The 18,819-nt window shown below is 41.6% G+C and overlaps 1 protein-coding gene across 10 annotated transcripts in view; it reads left to right on the forward strand.

Annotated features, from left to right (window-relative positions):
- The window catches only part of MEF2C (myocyte enhancer factor 2C), a 354,211-nt gene that overhangs the window by 282,119 nt on the left and 53,273 nt on the right, over positions 1-18,819 (forward strand). For 8 of the 10 annotated variants that reach the window (XM_029573607.1, XM_029573583.1, XM_029573575.1 and 5 more), the window contains 2 exons: positions 6,530-6,716; positions 8,357-8,404. In XM_029573607.1, coding sequence (XP_029429467.1) covers positions 6,530-6,716; positions 8,357-8,404 — 235 coding nt within the window. The remainder of the gene's footprint in view (positions 1-6,529; positions 6,717-8,356; positions 8,405-18,819) is intronic. The other 2 variants (XM_029573591.1, XM_029573567.1) reach the window with 1 other exon arrangement.

Here is an 18,819-nt window from a genome sequence, read left to right on the forward strand (position 1 = left end):
ACCTTAGATCCATAAAGACTACATTTCGAATAATGTTTGCTTGCGTTAACATATTTATGAGACAAATATGAGAGGTTAAAAAACGAAGCCAAGGAGAACACGCAGGTTTAAATCCTGTCAGTTCTCCCAAAATATCACGTCCTCTACCTAGTTTGCCAGGAAGATAGTAAGTGTTTCCTAAAGAGTTCAGCAGCTATGCGGTGTTGGTTTATAAGATTCTGGTTTATTCTTAGAACTCATTTTGTAAATTGGAAGGACGTTGTTGCCCTTCTGAGTCTGGGGAATCTGGAAGGATCACTTTATACTGTCAAGCCAGGTCAGCGGCACAGTGACCACATTATAGATAGTCGTGAGCCACTTCACATTTTAGATATAATTTGAGAAATGTAAACATTGAAGTTATTGTTTCAGCAGCTGTGAATGATATTCTCTGTGTCAGTCTGTCTGTCTAATGGTCACCGCTGATGGGAGAGGAGATTTGCAGCTGTGAGTGACCTCCAAAGTTGTTCCTCCCAGGTCCAGGCAAGGCTGAAAATCCTAATCCAACTGCTAATCATTTCTCTCCTGACTGCTCCTTTTGTCCCCCACTGTCAGGTCATTAGGGACTGTAGAGGTGACAGGAATGTGGGGAGAGCAGCAGAAGCCATTGGAAATTATTTATAGCATTAGGGTTGAAGTGAATGGATAAGGGGCAGCTAACATCAGGGGCCCTGTGAGAGAATGCCTGGTCTGTGAAGTCAGAATTCAAGGCATGGAACAAACCAGGCAGTAAGCATATTTTCCATATTCTCTGTCCATCTCTGCCACATACCTACATATCTGAAATATTTCTAGTTGTGTTTGAGAGCACATAGATATTGTAACTCACAGCCACAGCTTATGTGAAAAGCCACACAAGTTGAAACAAATTAATTTACTGTAATCCACTTTAAAAATGAAGGGTGGGGGAAAAAAAACGCACCCTTGTGATTCTGTCTATGCTCAAGTCTTTTTTCTTTGAGCAATATGGCATTTTTAAAAAGTTATTTGCTTATTTCTCTAAGTGAAATTACAGTTAGCTAAATGCTGCTTGTTTGTACTGTTAATAGTTTAATTTTTCACAAAGGAGAAAAGTACTTAAGGGTCACTATATAGGACCTGCATAGCCTAAAGGGTTGACCTGCATGCTGGATACCAAGTTTGGGAAATAATTGTTAGGGATGTGCATTGGTTTAAAAACAATTGGTATTCCATTCTTGTATTAATTTGTTAAATTCCAAATGAATCAAAAATGGCCTCGACCTTTGAATATATCTGCCACTTATCTGGCCAAATTTTGTAAAATATAGAAGTGGGAGGCATTCGGGGCGTTCTCAGCAGGAGTTGAGGTAGCCGAATAAATTATTCGGCTAACTCCAAATAACTTATTCAGTTATCCCTAGACATGGGCAGGAGCAGGGTTTACGTTATCCGGGAATATGTTCCTGAATAACTATGGAACTTAACTGGCTATATTTCAAAGTTGTCTGGCTAAGTATAGCAAAATAACTTCATTCGTGGATATTCAGTGGAACGTTTAGCCCACCAATTATCCCTGATAACTTATGCAGCCAACTTTAACCAGCTAAGTTATCCGGTTTCCGGTTCTTTGAATATTAGCTTCTGTGTGTGTCGTGTTTGCTGTTAGTTCTTTATATGTGTATATTTGTTTGTTTACATTAGACAGAAGATTTTTCCTTGTCTCCAATATGATTATTTGTTTTATTTCTTTTGTTTGCTTATAATTTTATGAACGTTTGATTTATATGCCGCTTAGTGCTTTATGCTTAAGCGGGTTATAAACAAATAAATAAACGTGATATAGTCTTTAAAGGGAAATTGTCAAAGACTTTGTCAAAATCTACAAGGGTTAGAAGAGGGGTTATGTGGGTAAATTGATTGACTGAATCTGTATGTGGATTTTCAACCTCGTAAAAATACAAGAGTGTTTTCATGATGTGCATGTTTGTAGCTGCAGTATGAAGACGCTTACAGAGAGGGGAGGGGAAGGAAAGGGTAACTTGGTCGGGGAAGCAAACTAACATGTATAGTAAAGTTTAAAAAAATCTTCAAATGTAGTCAATATGCAGAATATATGCCCTCATTCGTGATGATTTCAAGTACACGTGTGCCTCTGTTCCTCCTAACACCCTGCTCTTCAAATGCTAACTATGCAGGTATTTTGTGTTTGAATATTGTATTATTTTGTGTGGGCTGAAAAGGATTCCCATTGTTATTTTATTTGTTAGGATTTATTAATTGCCTTTTTGAAAGTAAATTAGGCACCATATCGAAAATGTACGCTAAATGTGTGAAATAAAATCTCCGATTCAGGACTGATTGATTTCCTTTCTGGATAACAGTTTCTGGACAGCCTTTTTATTTTTTCTGCTGAGTCAAATGGAGCAAATTTAAGAATAAATTTATCATTTTGCTATAAAATTTGTGAAAATAGTGCCTGTGATAAAAAAGGGGTGTGGTTAGGGTAATTTTCCTGATATTGCATCACTATTTTACTACAATGCACATTAAATTTATTGTACCTGTGATATTTTCACATGGCAATGAGAGAGAGAGAGAGTCATAAAATCGTTAACTATTTATACCACTGTAAGAGGGGGCACTAGTAACTCAGGGTTAGCTTTGTGGGGCTGAGGTGTGTTCAGGGAGCTATTTTACTTGCACAGTCATATGTATGAACAGCACAGTTACCATCAGTGAAGATTTAATGTGATTTGGAGGGATGAGAGGTGAAAGAAGAGTAGATTTGTATCATGCTCTCGCTACCTAGCTTAATGCACTATCTACCTAGCTGCAATCAAGCTAGGTAGACAGCACATAGTACAAATCTACTTTCATCACTCCAAGGGGGTCATTTTCTATCCGTATCGCATAGCGATAAGCGGCTTTCGCACGTGAAAAGTCCCTTTTCGCGTGCGATAGCTTGCCGGGGGCGGAGTCAGGGCGGTGAGGAGGCGGACGAGGCGTTATCTTCGCTGCGGTGATAAAGTAAGCACCATTATCGTTGCCAGAGCGCGCCCAATAGCACCACCTTTCACGGTGGCGCTGTTGGGTGCAAAAGCCGGCAGTGATAACACTGTGGTGGTGCGATGGCTACCGGCTTTCGCAGTCCCGCCCCCCCCCGCCCCCATTTTCGCTGGATTCACCATTCTGCGTTAGAATGGTGAATCCAGGCCCAAATCATATTAAATCTTCACTGATGGTAACTGTGCTGTTCGTACGTATGACTGCGCATGTAAAACTGCCCCCCAAAAACCCAACTCACCTCACAAACCTTAGCCCCAAGTTACTAGTGCCCCCCCTACAGTAGCATAAAAAGTTCACAAATCAGTAGACCATCATAGGGGCTCTTTGTCTCTCTTCCTCACCCTCCCAAAACAGGATTTGCAATAAATATCACAAATCCCATTTCAGCCATAACACACAGCTATCACAGGCATAACAGCAGGAAAAAAGGTGTAGTTGTTTCTAGCATTAAACCCCACAATAGCATGCACTATGGTATCTCACACACAACATTAAACAGCCCTCATTTCCATAAACTCCTCCCACTTGAATAAATTTTCAAATTTGCATACACATTTAGCGATGCAATATTTATCACATGCATTATGGCATTATCACAGGTGTTAGGGCCCTAACGCCCGCGTAACACCCTAACACAATTTGATGAATGACCCCCTTAGGTCCTCGAAAGCATGAAGTAGGATTTGAGGATTGAAGTTACCTGTCAGTTATCCCGTCCAGCACTTTAGAACATGGGTCACAGTACAGAGTTGGGAGCTCACGATACGTTTGCCCTAAAGTAAGGTCACTATCTAAAATGGCAAGGGTCTTGTGAAAATGCTGAGTATTTGGGCCAATATGAGGGGCCCAAGGAAGACTGCTCTGTGCGGCTGCACAAAAAGCCTGAACTAAGAAATGGTTTGTATTACCCAACATTCATAGTAACACTAAGGATGTCAAAGAGATGGTAACTTTACATTCCATTTTGGGTGTGCAAATGGAGGATGTCAGCTATGCTAATGATAATATGCATTGTCATTTCACACACCACTTATCTCATTCCATAAGCTGAAGATAATTTTTAGGTGGGGTAATGGGTAGAGGTCACAACAAAGGGCAAGACTAATTTTTTTTTAGGACTTTTCATGGTCCTCTTGACTTTGCCTTGCAGGTACTGTCTTTGTAGGTGTATTGGCTTCCTTAATAGATAGGATGGCTCCAATTCCTGAACCCTGCCACTCCCGTCATAAAACATTCAGTCTTCCTTATTAATTGTGCAGCATAATAGAAACTAAATGCTCTATATTGGGAGGCAAAAAAAATTACAGTGTCTGACTGTATATTAGAACCAGATCCTTGCAATATAAGAAATCATATGACCTCATCCGTGATCTGCTGGTCTCTACTCACCTCTCTATTGAACAAAAATAGTTAAAACAGTTAAATACGCAGCCTATGCCAATCAAAACACTGTGCTTTTATAGACACTAGAACCTTTTTGTATTATGGAAACACAGACCTAAAACAAATGGTATCCAACATAATTAATGGCTTTGTGCCCCATGAGTAGCAGTTCAGTATGTGGTCACTGTGGTTTGGAAGTACAGGGTGTCCGGATCTTAAACGTGGACACTGCCATTGTACACAGGAAGGATGGCACCATCAAAATGACAGCCTAACAGAAGCCCCACACACATGGTGTCGCATATCCCTTTCACATTGCCTTGCCCACTTCACCACAAATTAGGGGTGGCAGGAACACACTGCAGTGAAGTTAGAATTTAAGAGACTTAGATTCCTGTCCAAGCAGAAATAAAGAGTCATTGAAGCATTGACTTGCGGACATGAAATACGGGATATGGATGAAACCACCAGTCCAGAGCGGAACCTGACTTCTTTACCCATAGGAAAACAGAAGCACTGCCAGCAGGAAAGGCTGGCCACTGCTGCTCGCCTTCAGAAAGACAGATCAGGTTTTCTAGGTTTTAGGTATTCAGAAACATCTGATAATAATCACAGTAACTGTAAATGTATTTGTAGATATAATGCAACAGCATTTAAATAGTGGCAAAATCATCATAAAGTAATTTACCAAGAAACTCTGTGTGTGTGTGTGTGTGTGTGTGTGTGTGTGTGTGTGTGTGTGTGCATGTGTGTGTGGTGTGTGGTGTGGTGTGTTTGCCATATATGTTCATGCATGTCATCTGTGTGTGTGTGCTGCCGTCTTGGTGACTTACACCTTTGGAAGCAAAGGGAAAACCCAGGCCACCCAGGGAATAAAATATTTAGAGAAGCACTTACTTTCAGATTTTATTACCAAATTAGAGTCCAGTTCAAGAGCTAGATCTTGCAGACCTTTTTCTATTGTAAAAGCTTCCTGCAGGAATGAACATCAGAATTACTTATTCTGTAACGGAGATAGCACGGCCAATCCATGAGAACTAACAAGTTGTATACGGGGAAATGATTGTGATTAGAATGGCTTCCTCCAGATACGGACCACTGGGGTGCCCGTAACACAACAATCGGTCAGGGCTTCATTTCTGGGGGAGTGGCCCAGAACATAGATCCACCAGTTCTTTTCAGACTTAAGAGACAGAGAAGCAGGGGTGTTCTGCTCCTGCCCCGCCCCCTTCAGGCAGCCTTCAGGGAAGAGGAGAAGAGGGGGAGATCCTGGAGCAGACAGGACAGCCAGTCTGCTCCCTAATCCAGCTCTTTCCCTCCTGGTGTTATACCTCCCCCTCCCCCCTCTTCTACAGGAAACAAAAGGAGAAGGGGGGGGGGGGTCATTAAAAAACCAGACGCTGAGGAGCAAACCAAAAACACAAAAAAGGGTTTGAATTAGGACAAGTCTGAAACTGATGAGCAGTAGCCATGGTTGTCAAGGCTTGAACCCTGGTCTTGATGATAAGCATACCTGGGCTTAATTTCTGGTGGGACAATGCAAAATGAGGTTCTGCCACTTTTTTTTCTAGGGCCCAAGGAGGCAGAGTAGAGCTCACAGTATAAATGAAACTGCAACATGCTGACCTCTACAGCTACAATAATTATAGTCACTTGTTCCTTTTTATGTTTTTGGTCTCTTGTGTTACTACCTCCTTTCGCCCTTCAGACTCCAGAGTTGTTCAAATTGTTAAGATGTTCAAATTGTTAAGATGTCATTTCCTTTCATAGCTCAATTGTTCTACTGTAGACCGATGTGATGTGCAAACAAATGTCGGATTATAAAAGCGTTAAATAAATAAATCAGGTCAGGCTCCCGCACGGAAATGGAGCAGAGCTGGTGGCGGAAGGATTATGTTTGGCCTCAGAGAAAGAAGAACAGAGCAGATAAGCTTATCCGGCTCACTTTGCCATCCACACGCTCTGAATATGGACCTCTAAATGTTATCAGCCATTTCTTGCCTGTATTAACAACAAATGATGTAAGAATATGTTAAGGCTCTTGTTCTTTGATCGCCTTTCTTTCTCTTTGCTTATATAGGCTGTTCCACCACCCAACTTTGACATGCCAGTTTCTATCCCAGTGACCAACCCAAACAGCTTGGTATACAGCAATCCGATTAGTTCACTGGGTAACCACAACCTCTTGCCTCTGGCCCACCCTTCTTTGCAGAGAAACAGCATGTCTCCTGGAGTGACACATCGGCCACCAAGTGCAGGTAACACAGGTATGCTTTGTTAAATCTTTCTGGGAGCAAACTGAAATGAAAGGGTAGACTCTTTTCACTATCATGTTTAGCACAACAGTATGGCTTTTATTCACCCTAACTGATTGCCTATAAGTAGGGTTCTGTTTGAGCAGCCTTAGCAGTTTACCAACAGAGCAGTTCCAGAGATCTCCTGTTCTAACATTAGCAAAACATACACAGCTGAGAATAAGGTAGGCCTTATATAAAATATTCCTATTTAAAGGAACATATTCATTAAAATTGACAAACACGGCAGGAGCTAAGGTACCTTGCTTCAATGCGTCTTCCACTCCTAACACCACTGATTCTTTCAGTGGTGATGATTTCACGAGAAAGCATTTGAAAAGCAACAGTAAGATGCCTCAGCAGTCTATGCTCCCTAATAAAACAAACTCCTTTATAGTTATTTCCCTCTGCTGTTAGCTGAATTTTAACATTCTCTGTTGTCTGTCCAAGGAGTGCTCTGTGATTCAGAAGAGCCCTGTAAAGTTATGAACACAAGCATTGAGTTTTGTGATACAAATAAGCCTTAGGTTGCACCGACAGTGAGCACGGACATCGAGAGGGGGAGGAGGGTGCAGTGTGTGGCAGATGCTCTGACAGTGGGCACAGACATCTGGAGGGGGAGGAGGAGGGTGCAGTGTGTGGCATATGTTCTGACAGTGGGCACAGAAATCGGGAGGAGGGTGCAGTGCATTGGCTATTTCATCTCTTCTTCCTATCTTTTCCAAAAAATGAAGGATGGAAGTGAAGGACAGAGCACCAATTTTTAACTCTGCTGTGGGCAGAGTTATGATTCTAGTTATGATTCTGTTAGGTTCGAATTAGAAAATATATGGGAGGAGGCCATGGAGCAAGAGAAAATGGTTACGTAATTACAGTAATGATTTTGTGGTTTTTCTCTGGTCCTATGCACAAACAGACTTCAAGTTTAAGGCAGAATTAGTCATGAATAGCTGGCGCTTTGCTGCTTCCCATTCATTCCCACTCTCATCCACTTGAAGGCAATATTGTTTGAAAAAAGATCATACCTTCTTGCTGATGATGCTGTGGGATCTAAGCGGGGTTTAGAATCAGTTCCTCTGTCTTTGCTGAAGTGCTGTTAGTTCAGAGCCTGTTGAGCTCAAAGAATCGGGGGAAGCTGACCCACCCAGGGTAAGGGAGGACCAAAAGGCTCAAATCCCATGGAGGTACAGGGTGTAAGAGAGCGCTGGCGCCACAACATGGGAAACTGAAGGGAATCTCTGGGAATCGACTGTTGGGAGAGGCTCTTGGATTCAGAGGCATTCATTGCTTTGCACACTAATGATGCAGAGCAAGGGCTGTCTTTAGTTTTCTAATTCAGATAAGAATTGCAAACCCAAACACAGCACAATCCGGTGTGAAGGCTGAGAACATTCCCAGTCTGACTTTAAAATTAAGTCATTTGGGGTCGGCCAAAGCTGGTCCTGAAAAATGAAGATAAATGCACATTTTTACGTTTAGCTCTAGCAGGTAATAAAGACAAAAAAAATAGCAAGGCACTGTTAAATATAATTGGGGGGTTCTCTGCCCTTTCAGGTTTAAGGCCTTTGCGGTCTCTCCTAGCCTTACTTACCCTGACCGTTTTCTTTTCTAAGGTGGCCTGATGGGTGGAGACCACACAACGGGTGCAGGCACCAGTGCAGGTAAACAAACATCAAAATAACAGACAGTACTGCAAATGTTTAAGGTAGCACCGAAGATATTTAGTGTGGTACAGGAGCGCCCAATCCTCTCAAAATCTAAAGCTACTCTTTCTTGACTCTGCTGTGTGGTATAATGGGCTGATTCCTTATTCCTACTTCTGTTTGTCTAACTATAGTAGTAGTTATGACCTATGATGTTTGTTTCCTTTAGAGATGATCATTAACCAATGCTAGAGAATCTTTTTCTCTCCTGTCTTGTGGTTGATTGTGTAACAGGTAGGGTAGATGCAACTTTAATTTGTTCTGTTTCAGTTTTATTAGATGTTGAAAAGTGTTGGCTGAGGATGAGACCTTGGCATCTTTAAACATCCATTAGCACGATAAAGGGATTCTCTTTATGCAGGTACTGGGTTGGTTTAAGCAGTACTAATTACATTTGTTTATTTTACATTTATGGCTTAACATTGGCTCTGAGCTCCTGAGGGGAGTGCCATTTTCTGGAAGCAGCAGCTCAAGCTGGGCATTAAAAAAAAAAAAAAGAAAAGATTTGTTTAGATTATGGTTGATAACAGCATTGCTGATCCGAACCTCCCCCCCCCCCCAAATCAGCTGTGATAGCAATGAAAAATTAAAGCAAAATAAATTACTGTTGCATCTGAAATTTGTGCTTCACAACAGACAGCAAGCTCGGAAAGAATGATTTTCTATCGTAGTTTTGTGGACAATCTCAAGCTCCCTCCTTGGTGAAACTCCATTGATCTTTCCACTGGTGCGCTTAAACAGGTGCCGTATCTGTCTCTGCAGCTGATCTCTCTTAGTAGTCATCAAAAAGGTGTTGTCCTGATGATATACCATGCTGCAATCCCACATTCGTCTGCCTCTATGATACCAACATAACTTGGGTCTCTTGAAAAGCAGAGAAACAAATCACTTTCGGCATGGTGGAGGGAGGGTGTGGGAAAACAGCGAAATTATTTTCTTGCAGTGCACACCATTAACTGTTTTACTTATCTTTTTAATATAAGACCTTTGTTCAAATTTATGCTCCTAAAATAGCACTAATTCCCTTCATAAATTTGAGTGGCATTTAGGAACAGATCTAAGATATTTTTTGAGTGAATGAAAATACCAGGCAAAAAAAAAAAAAAAACAATATGATGTTTAGTGCTGTCAGTGGCAAGCTCTGGAGCTTAAATTGCTAGTTATTCGGTTGCCAATCAGCCCTATTCTCTCAACAACTGTGCAAGAAAATTGCAGTTATCTTCCTTATCAAAAGATATTCTGTATAATAAAGTTTAAAAGACCCATTTTAGCAACATGAGAGTTGCAAGATCCAAACTAGGCTAAAGGCCCTGATTGCCAGGCTGGCAGAAGGGGAAGGCCTCACAACAAGCAAAGACATATCACTGACTGCCATACTCGTAGGCTCCTTGGACTTTCGTCAAAGTAAGTGCTCTGCCATTGATCTTCTGGGAGTGAGTTTTTTTTTTTTTTTGCCTGGTATTTTCATTCACTCAAAAAATATCTTAGATCTGTTCCTAAATGCCACTCAAATTTATGAAGGGAATTAGTGCTATTTTAGGAGCATAAATTTGAACAAAGGTCTTATATTAAAAAGATAAGTAAAACACTGTTTCTAAGATAGGGAAACAAAACTAAATAAAACTGTCTGAATTTAAGGCAACGTGTTAAAACAATTCAAAGTTAAAAATAAGGAAATGAAAAATACAGTCCATGAAAAAATAAAAAAGATATTTCAAGAATAACCAGTGGTCAATGTCATCGCATTTTTTATTGGCAAAGAATGCTATGATTGCCGACTGGTGAGGGAGAACTGTTTGTTTCCTGTGCAGCAGATGCACTTGACTTTGCAAGCGCACTAGCTTGTGCTTGTGGACACCTTATTGATTTGGTGGTGTATAGCGGGTACTTTACAGAAAATGCATCATACATTTTTAATTGCATGAATAGTCTTTGTCCTTAATCTGGCATTAAAGACCTACAGCTCCAGCATAAGTGCTGCTTCTTTGAGCATGACGTGCCGAGAACTAGGAGGGGTTTGATAATGGGCAAGAGGTCAATATGAGGTTCAACTGTCTGCCCTAGTGGTATCTTCAAACAATACTGCTATTTTGGAGAGCCTTCCCTCTTCATGGTATGGAAGGATGAACACAAAAAGTTCTCTTTGTTCATCATTTTTCAGAAGAAACAGAGAAGCTTCTGTCTTTCCTGTTTGGTAGCTTAGAACTGGTGGCAGGATCATGTGGTTTAGTCTATTAAGGTCTACACTTCTTGCCAGATTAGTGCTATATACATTTGCATATTTTTCATTACTCCAAAATAGTACATTTTTCAAAATGCATATCTAGACTCAAGAATTTGGTGCATGTTCACTGAAAGACATTGTAAAATCATTATATGGCTTTAATTGCATGATGGTATCAATTCCTCTCCTTCACTGACAAACTTCACAATAAAAAAGAGATTTAAAAAAATGTCTTAGTAGTGTGGTCAAGCCCAGGCTTGGAAACTTATGCCATTCTCTGGTTTGGATTGTTGTGAGTAATAACCAGAAAGTCAGCCACAGCTTTACCTGAGATCCCACCCAAGACAGAAATACAACTAAAGAAAACTGACTCCTTTTTTTATGATCCAACACCAGTAGTGGTATTTTTAGCTGAAGCCAAGGTTATCTCAGGTTTGTTAAAAGTAAATTTGTGCTTTGTTCTCTGGTTGGATGGCGCACATCATGTGACATGGGCCACTGCCAACAAAATTAGAGTGTGCATTCCCCATTTCCCATTTCATCATAATTTCTCGACACTAAAAATAGCAGAGCCTTTGGCATCATCCTCTTTAACCATGGATTGTTGATTGAAAAGGAAGAGCAAAGAACTCCCAGGACCTAGAAAAAGATGTTTAAAAACCACTTTCCAACTACACCCTGAAATCTGGAGCCAAAGTCAAAATGTTAAATAAGAGATGTGCTACCTGTTTACTTAGCATAATGGGAAAAGTTGCTCTAATGTCTAGGGAGCTCATGTAGCTTATTCCTACATTAAATGTCAGCCACTTCATTTACATTGTGGGTAACTTGACAAGAAGCAAATAATAAGATATGCTGAGCGTTTTTATTGCTGTACATTATCGGAGCTATAATTTCATGTAGTGGTTTAGCATTGCTTAAATGTAGAAAGCTGAGCAGATGATGGTTTCAAGTAGTGGCTGACTGGTTACTGCTGCAGACTGCAGTGTTACAAAACTTTCTTTTGCAGAAGCAGCCACAAAACTGTCATCCTATTTTTAAGCCTTGGTGCATGTGCTGCGACCTCTCAGTAATCATGGCCTCAGAGGTTCGTTTTTATTTTTGGGTACATGCAGAGTCTACAGACCCCAGGAGGTGTTCTGCTTCTGACGGGCAGGCACTTACGGTTAACGCAAATGGTTAATCAAATAGAAGGCAGTTTCACACACTTCATGAGAAAGAAGAAACCTTTCACAGTGCTCAGACCATGTTTATTCTTCTTGTTCCAAAATTTGAGAACTAACTTTATGCCTAACATAGTAACAGCTGTCAACTCAAGCTAGTATATGATCTGTCCCCAAATGATGAAGTGCATTAGCACTTCGGCAAAGGATTTCTTTAGTTCTTCTTTGATATGGCCCTTTTCAGGTCATCTCTGGCTTTCCGGTTTGCATTGTTCTAAGTAGATACAGTTCTGTTTGCTGGCTTCCCTTTTAAATATCCCCACCTCCCTTTCACAGTAAAGAAACTATCATAGCACAGCATGGTGAGCAAGCAGGGCTCTGAATGCTGATGACACTTTCAGTTGGGCATTACTGCTTGGTAGACCTACACCCGCTGATCGAGCTGCATTATTGCACCAAGCTCTTCAGGGTTTCAGGGTTTGCTCATTCACTACCTTCAAAGCATAAGGTGTTGCAATGGGAAGTCAAATTCCCCCAACCAATCGTTTTATGTACACACATACTTATGCATATGTGTGGGTACATAAAGTATATGGATTGGCAGGACTAGAATGCTAAGCAGTAGGTTAACGGACATCCTCGCTGGTGATCAGACACAGCGCAGTGTCGGTAAAGTACTCCCATGTTAGCTCTCCTGGTGAGCAGCAGAAGTGACTGGTTCCATGTCCCCAGCCCATTCTTCCTTAGTCTCCTATCTAACCGCATGCAAATTTATAATTATTCAGACTAACCTTTCTGAAGGAATGTTTATCGGCACAAGCAAGAGACGTGAAGGCCCTCTGCCTGCTGGTTTAATGTAGGACAATGGAGCGTTTTGTTTAATGAGGTCGGACCTCAATGATATATTTGGTGTTATGCGATGCCAAATGATATATAAAGGGTGTGGAATGTGGCAGGAAAAAAAAATGCACTGGGATTTTGTAATTACATCTCTGGTGGATCTGGCACTCTTTGTTGTACAGCAGAACCAAAAGCAAGAATAAAAACCGTTTGTATGAAGGCAAGACAAGGAGCACATATAAAGATATGTTTGTAGGACTCAATGGTTTTTAAATTGGATGTGGAATTGAAAAAAAAACCCCACTATTGCCTAATGACAATGCATCACTTTCTCTCTCTGGAAACAATCAGGCTGGTTGTGAATGCCGGCTGACTTTTAAAAAAAAATTCCTTTCCCTTGTGTGATTCTCGTTAATTTTTCTGCAGCTGGCTCTTTTACTCTTAGCTAGGAGGTGTTTTCCTTGCAGTTTTGTTTCAGGTGCCTCAGAAGCGAAACTAGGTTCATCCTTTATTTGTTTTATATTCTTTTATGTGTTTCTAAATACTTGGTTTTCTTGCATATTCAGCAGTACCAACACAGCAAGGTATAATGTAAAGTAAAACATCATTAAAGGCAGCAAACTAACCCATCTCTAATCCATTAAAATACAGCAAGAAAAAAAAACCGAAAAAACATCTTCAATGCATTAAAAGCAAGACACGTTTGAAATGTTTCCGAAAAGCAGGAATGACACAGCCACTTAACGTCGGGTTAATTGTTTGGATTCCATGCCAGTCCCAGCTTCTGGGCAGAGCATGCCCCTGATGTGGTACTTTACACAAAATGACCCATTATTTGAAAGAAATTACAGTGCACGGGATAAAATAGTACAAGCGTGGCAGGGAGAGGCCTGCTTCAGAGGGACGAGGTTATATTTATAGCTCGGCCGCCTCCTCAGTTTGCAGTGCACTGAAGGCAAGACTTTGCCTCCACGTCGGGCTAGAACTGGCAGTCGTCGTTTTTATGCCGCTGCACTGGGGGCTGCCGGGTCAACATGCAACTTGAAGGCGGAGGTGCCGCCCACCTTGCCCTCTGCATTTCGCCCGTATTCTCATATCTTTCCAGTTATCGTGTTTGCAGAACTCTTCCTGCCTCTTCGTGGACCAGATGCACAGAACTGTTTTTTTTCCCATTTTCTGTGTCTGGAAAAAAAACGATGAGCTCGTCTGGTCCATATGCGATATCTTTTATGAGTAGAAGATGCTATAAGTACTAACACCCGGGTTACTTGGTCGCCTTGCTTGTTGTTGCTGGGTTTTCACAAGTGGCTTTTTCATGACCTGATTTCCTGAGAAATATCAGAGGTCCCCGAGAGCTCGCTGCGGGGGGGAGGGGTGGGGGACAGAAAAGCTGACCAAGGCATTGGGAGGGAGTCATGGCTTGCGATGCCCTTTTGCAGTAGCGAGATCCAGAAAGGGAGGAAGTAATTTAGTCTTCGAACCACATCCCACTAATTCCGGCGTGTTTCTTCTGAGAATACATTTGCAGCTACTGCAGCAATGCCAAGCGACAGAGCTCGTTTTGTAGCTCTCCTCGACTACAGGCCCTTCCAGTGGGACAGGGCCACACATTTCAGAGTTTTATTTCATTTCCCTTCCCTGAGGCATCCATAGATATTTGCCCAATGGTGACTTTCTATGAGCCATGTGTGAGTCTGGCCGAAATTCAAAATTCAGGTTCGCTAATTGATTATTTACTTTTTTTAAATTTCACCCCTCACATAAGGACAAGTCTGTCTTTCCAGTGCTATCTGAAACTAGTGCGCAGCTTATGAGAGCGGAGCTTATTCAGACTTTGAACCCTGCAGTCTCATCCTTGAACCTGCAAAATTCCTAGGTATCGGGCGAGTAGGATTGGCGGAAGTAATCAGAATCCAAACAAAGCATGCACAACATTTTGCAGCAGGCGTTTCTAATGCTTTCATTTATCTCTTCCTTATTAACCCCAAATCTCTTTCTGTGTTGGTTTTCTGCTCTCTTGCCTGCTGCAGCTCCTGAAGGGTGAGGATGTGGACATTTCAAACAGCATTTTGGCTCCTCACAGACCTCCCTAAGTAGATATGTGTAAATATATATACACATATATATATTTTTTTTTTCTGAGCAGTTGGTATTTAAGACATTGCTGCCTGGAAGACACTGTGATTTCCCTGAGAAATCCAGGAGGGATAGGGAGAGGAAGACAGGACATGGCTCCCAAGAATCGATCTGTTACGAACATAAGAAGTTACCATACTGCTAGGGTGTTCTTGGGGGGTAGGAAATGATGAACATATTACGCCGGCTTCATTCTATCTTTATTGGCTACCAGTAGAATATAGAATTCGTTATAAGATTTGGATGATATTTCATAAAATTGTTAATAATCTAGATGATGATCGGTTGGGAACAAGATTACTGCTACATGGGCCTCAATGAGAGCTATGATCAGCGAATAAGGGTTTTTTTGGTGATACCTTCAACTAGGCAGATTCGTTTAAATATGGTAAGGGAAAGGGCTGTAAGAATAGCAGGACCATTACCTTGGAATTTAATGCCAGAAGAACCAATATTACTGAGGGATCTGAAATTGTTTAAAAAAGCATTAAAAACTTGGCTTTTTAGGGAGGCATTTGAAAAAATAAAATTTGATTAAAACAGTGGGAGAGAGGTCTTTTTTTGTTTGGCATAGGTTAGGTGGTATTAAAAAAACAAAAAGACAAGATGCTTTTGATTTGTAAATGTACTTTTGTATTTTTAATATAAAATAATGATGTCAGAATTGTTTTTAATATCTTTTAATATTTTTTATTGTATGTGATTTGTATTAATGATATAAATGTTTAGATTTGAGATAAACAGTATAAAAAAATAATAAATAAATAAATCACTGGGCCAGACTGAGGGTCCATCAAGCCCAGCATCCTGTTTCCAACAGTGGCCAAACCAGGCTACAAGTATGTGGCAAGTACCCAACATTAACTAGATCCCATGCTACTGATGCCAGTAATAGCAGAGGTTATTCTCTAAGTCAACTTGATTAATGGCAGGTAATGCACTTCTCCTCCAGGATCTTAGCCAAACATTTTTAATCCAGCTACACTAACTGCTTTAACCACATCCTCTGGCAACAAATTCCAGAGCTTAATCGTGTGTTGCATGAAAAATAATTTTCTCCAGTTTGTTTTAAATGTGCTACTTGCTAACTTCATGGAGTGCCCCCAGTCCTTCTATTATCTGAAAGAGTAAATAACCGATTCAAATTTACCAGTTCTAGACCTCCCATGATTTTATAGACCTCTATCATATTCCCCTCTCAGCCAAGTACTTCTAAAAGCTTCCGTTGTAAGCGAACACCTTAGAAAGGGTTAAAGAACCAGGACCTGGACTTGAAGAGGCGGGTGCTGGAATGCAGTGCCTTACTTTCTGAAATAGATTCCCTGCTTGTTTCCTCTTTACAATAGTGTTTTCAGTAATAACTGAAGGAGTGCATCTTGTATCGCTTCCTAACAATGAGCAATCATCTGTCCTGCCAAAGTTCCAGAATAAAATGTTAATTGCTTAGGATGGCTGTTTCCAGAGCTCACGGCTCTTGCTGCCTCTTTTTCACTGAGCAGCTTTCTGCCATTCCCTCTGCGGTTTCTCTTCCGCTGCTGCGTGCCTCTGTTTACTTTGTATTGTTGTGAAATGCTCAAGGAGAGTTTATTGGAGAGAAGATACAAGAGTGGCCTTTTTTAGCTGAAAAACAGAAATGTTTGGTTTAGGTTCCCCCCTTGTTTTTTTTAAACCTCTTTGTACTTTAAAAATACACAACTCTGAAGGTCAGAACATGACATTTTTACAGATTTCAGCACATGGATTAAAGCGCCGGCAGTGCAGTGCCAAAGTCTGAGGGCAAGAGAAAAAGACTGTGTACATGAAAGAAGAAACTGTGTTCCGGGAATGAAACAAGCATGCGTTGAAACCAGGGCTTAATTTGTAGGGGATCGGGCTGGAACGCAGTTCCGGGACTTCTTTTCAGCTCAAGAGGCAGAGCGGCAATGATGTTCTGCTTCAGCCCTTCCTCTCCAGGCAGCCTGCAGGGAAGAGAAGGAGAGGGGCTGAGCCTGAAGCACCCAGAGAGGAGAAAAGCCACTCTGCTCCCTAACCCAGCCCCTTCCCCCCACCTCTCTTCCTGTATTGAAGGGGATAGAAGAGAAAGGGGTGATATTGAAGCAGACACTGCAGAGCAAAGAATAGTCACAAAAAAAACCCAAGGTTTTAATTAGCATGGGAGTCAAAGAAGACATGGGCCAGGTACATGGTGAGGAAGCAAGGGCAAAGCCAGATATCAAGAAGGGTCCAAACTGCTTTAATGGAAAGGGAAATTGAACAGACTAGATGGGACTTTTGGCTTTTTATCTGCTGTCATACTCTATGCTTCTAATACAAGGTGAAGAAAACAACACCCACATTTAGTAAAGTACTAGTTACCTGAAAAGAATTGTTATTGCTTTCCTCTAACCCTTTTATCCCTATCTCACCACTTAAAAAAAAATTATTATTAAACAAATTCCTTTCTCCATTACTGCTCACAGTTTGAAACCCGTGAGCAGTAATGCCAATTGCTTCAACCCTGGTCTTGATGAATGCACTACCTCTCTCAAACTTAATGCTAATGTAACCCCTTTTTGTGTCCATTACCGAAGGCTTCATTTCTGGCAGAACAACCCAGAATGGCATTCTGCCACCTTTTTTCTGGGACCCGCGAAAGCAGAGCAGAGCCGGCAGTGTATATCAGTTCTGGCTCCTGAGGAAACAGAAGAGAGCAAGTAGTTGCATGGATCATTCATGCCCCCCACCCGTCACCAGCCCTTGGAGGAAGCAGAGAAGAACAAAGAGTGTGGGAGCTGCTTACCCTGAGGCAAGGACAGGCACATGACTTTGATTCGGTATGTGGTGTGTCTGTGTGTGTGTGTGTGAGAGAGAGAGAGAGAGTGTGTGTGTGTGTGTGTGTATGAGAAAGAGAGAGTGTGTCTGTGGGTGTGTGTGTGGGTGAGAGAGAGAGAGTGTGTCGGGGTGGGGGTGTGGCATGTGAGAGAGTGTGTCTGGGTGTGTGGGGGGGGAGGTGTGTGTGTGAGAGAGAGTGTGTGTGTGTGTGTGTGTGAGAGAGAGAGAGAGAGTGTGTGTGTGTGTGTGTGTGTGTGTGTGTATGAGAAAGAGAGAGTGTGTCTGTGGGTGTGTGTGTGGGTGTGAGAGAGAGAGAGAGTGTGTCTGTGTGGGGGTGGGGGGTGGCATGTGAGAGAGAGTGTGTCTGTGTGTGGGTGGGTGTGGGTGTGTGTGTGTGTGTGAGAGAGAGAGAGTTCACACCTGGCCCTGGTCCTGCCCCACTCATCTCATCCCCTCCATACTTCCACTTCCTTTCTGTCTACACTTTAAGCCCTGATTAGAGCTATCAATTGTTCTGGAAACTTTAACATAAACTCAATTTGAGGTGGAAAGACAGCTTTAAAATTTTCACTGCAGAAGAAGAAACAAAATGCTCCCTATATTGGGAAAATGGCAAGGGATTTGATAAATAATATTTTTTTTTTTTTTTTAAGTAGTGAGTTGGGGATAATAGGGGGACAGGAAAGCAATAACAATTGTAAGATGTTGGAATTTGAAGGAATAAATCTGTGTGCTGTTTGCTTCACCTTGTATTAGAAGCACAGAGTATGACAGCAGATAAAAAGCCAGGAGTCCCATCTAGTCTGCCCGATTTCTCTTCCTATTAAAGCAGCTGGGACCCTTCCTGATCTCTGGTTTTGCCAGGTCTTCTTAGACTCCCGTGCTATCTTTTGCCTCTACCACTGTCACCTCTTTAGGAGGCCTTTCAGTGCATCCACCCCTCTTTCTGGCAAGAAATATTTCCTTAGAAGGTAGTTTCCTTTCTTTTCTAATAAAGATAATAGTTGTTAACCAATTACAATAACTCGATACATCGGGGCTCATGGATTAAGTAGTTAGGTACTCATCTGCCTCACTGTTTTGGGGCTGTGTCTCAGAGTGGCTGGTCATTTGCAACTCACTTGAACTGATTTATAGTTCGCCCGGTCACAGCTTAAGGTAGCTTTGGTATATCCCAAACTCATAACTTGTGAGAAAAG

The sequence above is a fragment of the Rhinatrema bivittatum genome, chromosome 1, assembly GCF_901001135.1.
Source record: "Rhinatrema bivittatum chromosome 1, aRhiBiv1.1, whole genome shotgun sequence".
Taxonomy (NCBI): domain Eukaryota; kingdom Metazoa; phylum Chordata; class Amphibia; order Gymnophiona; family Rhinatrematidae; genus Rhinatrema; species Rhinatrema bivittatum.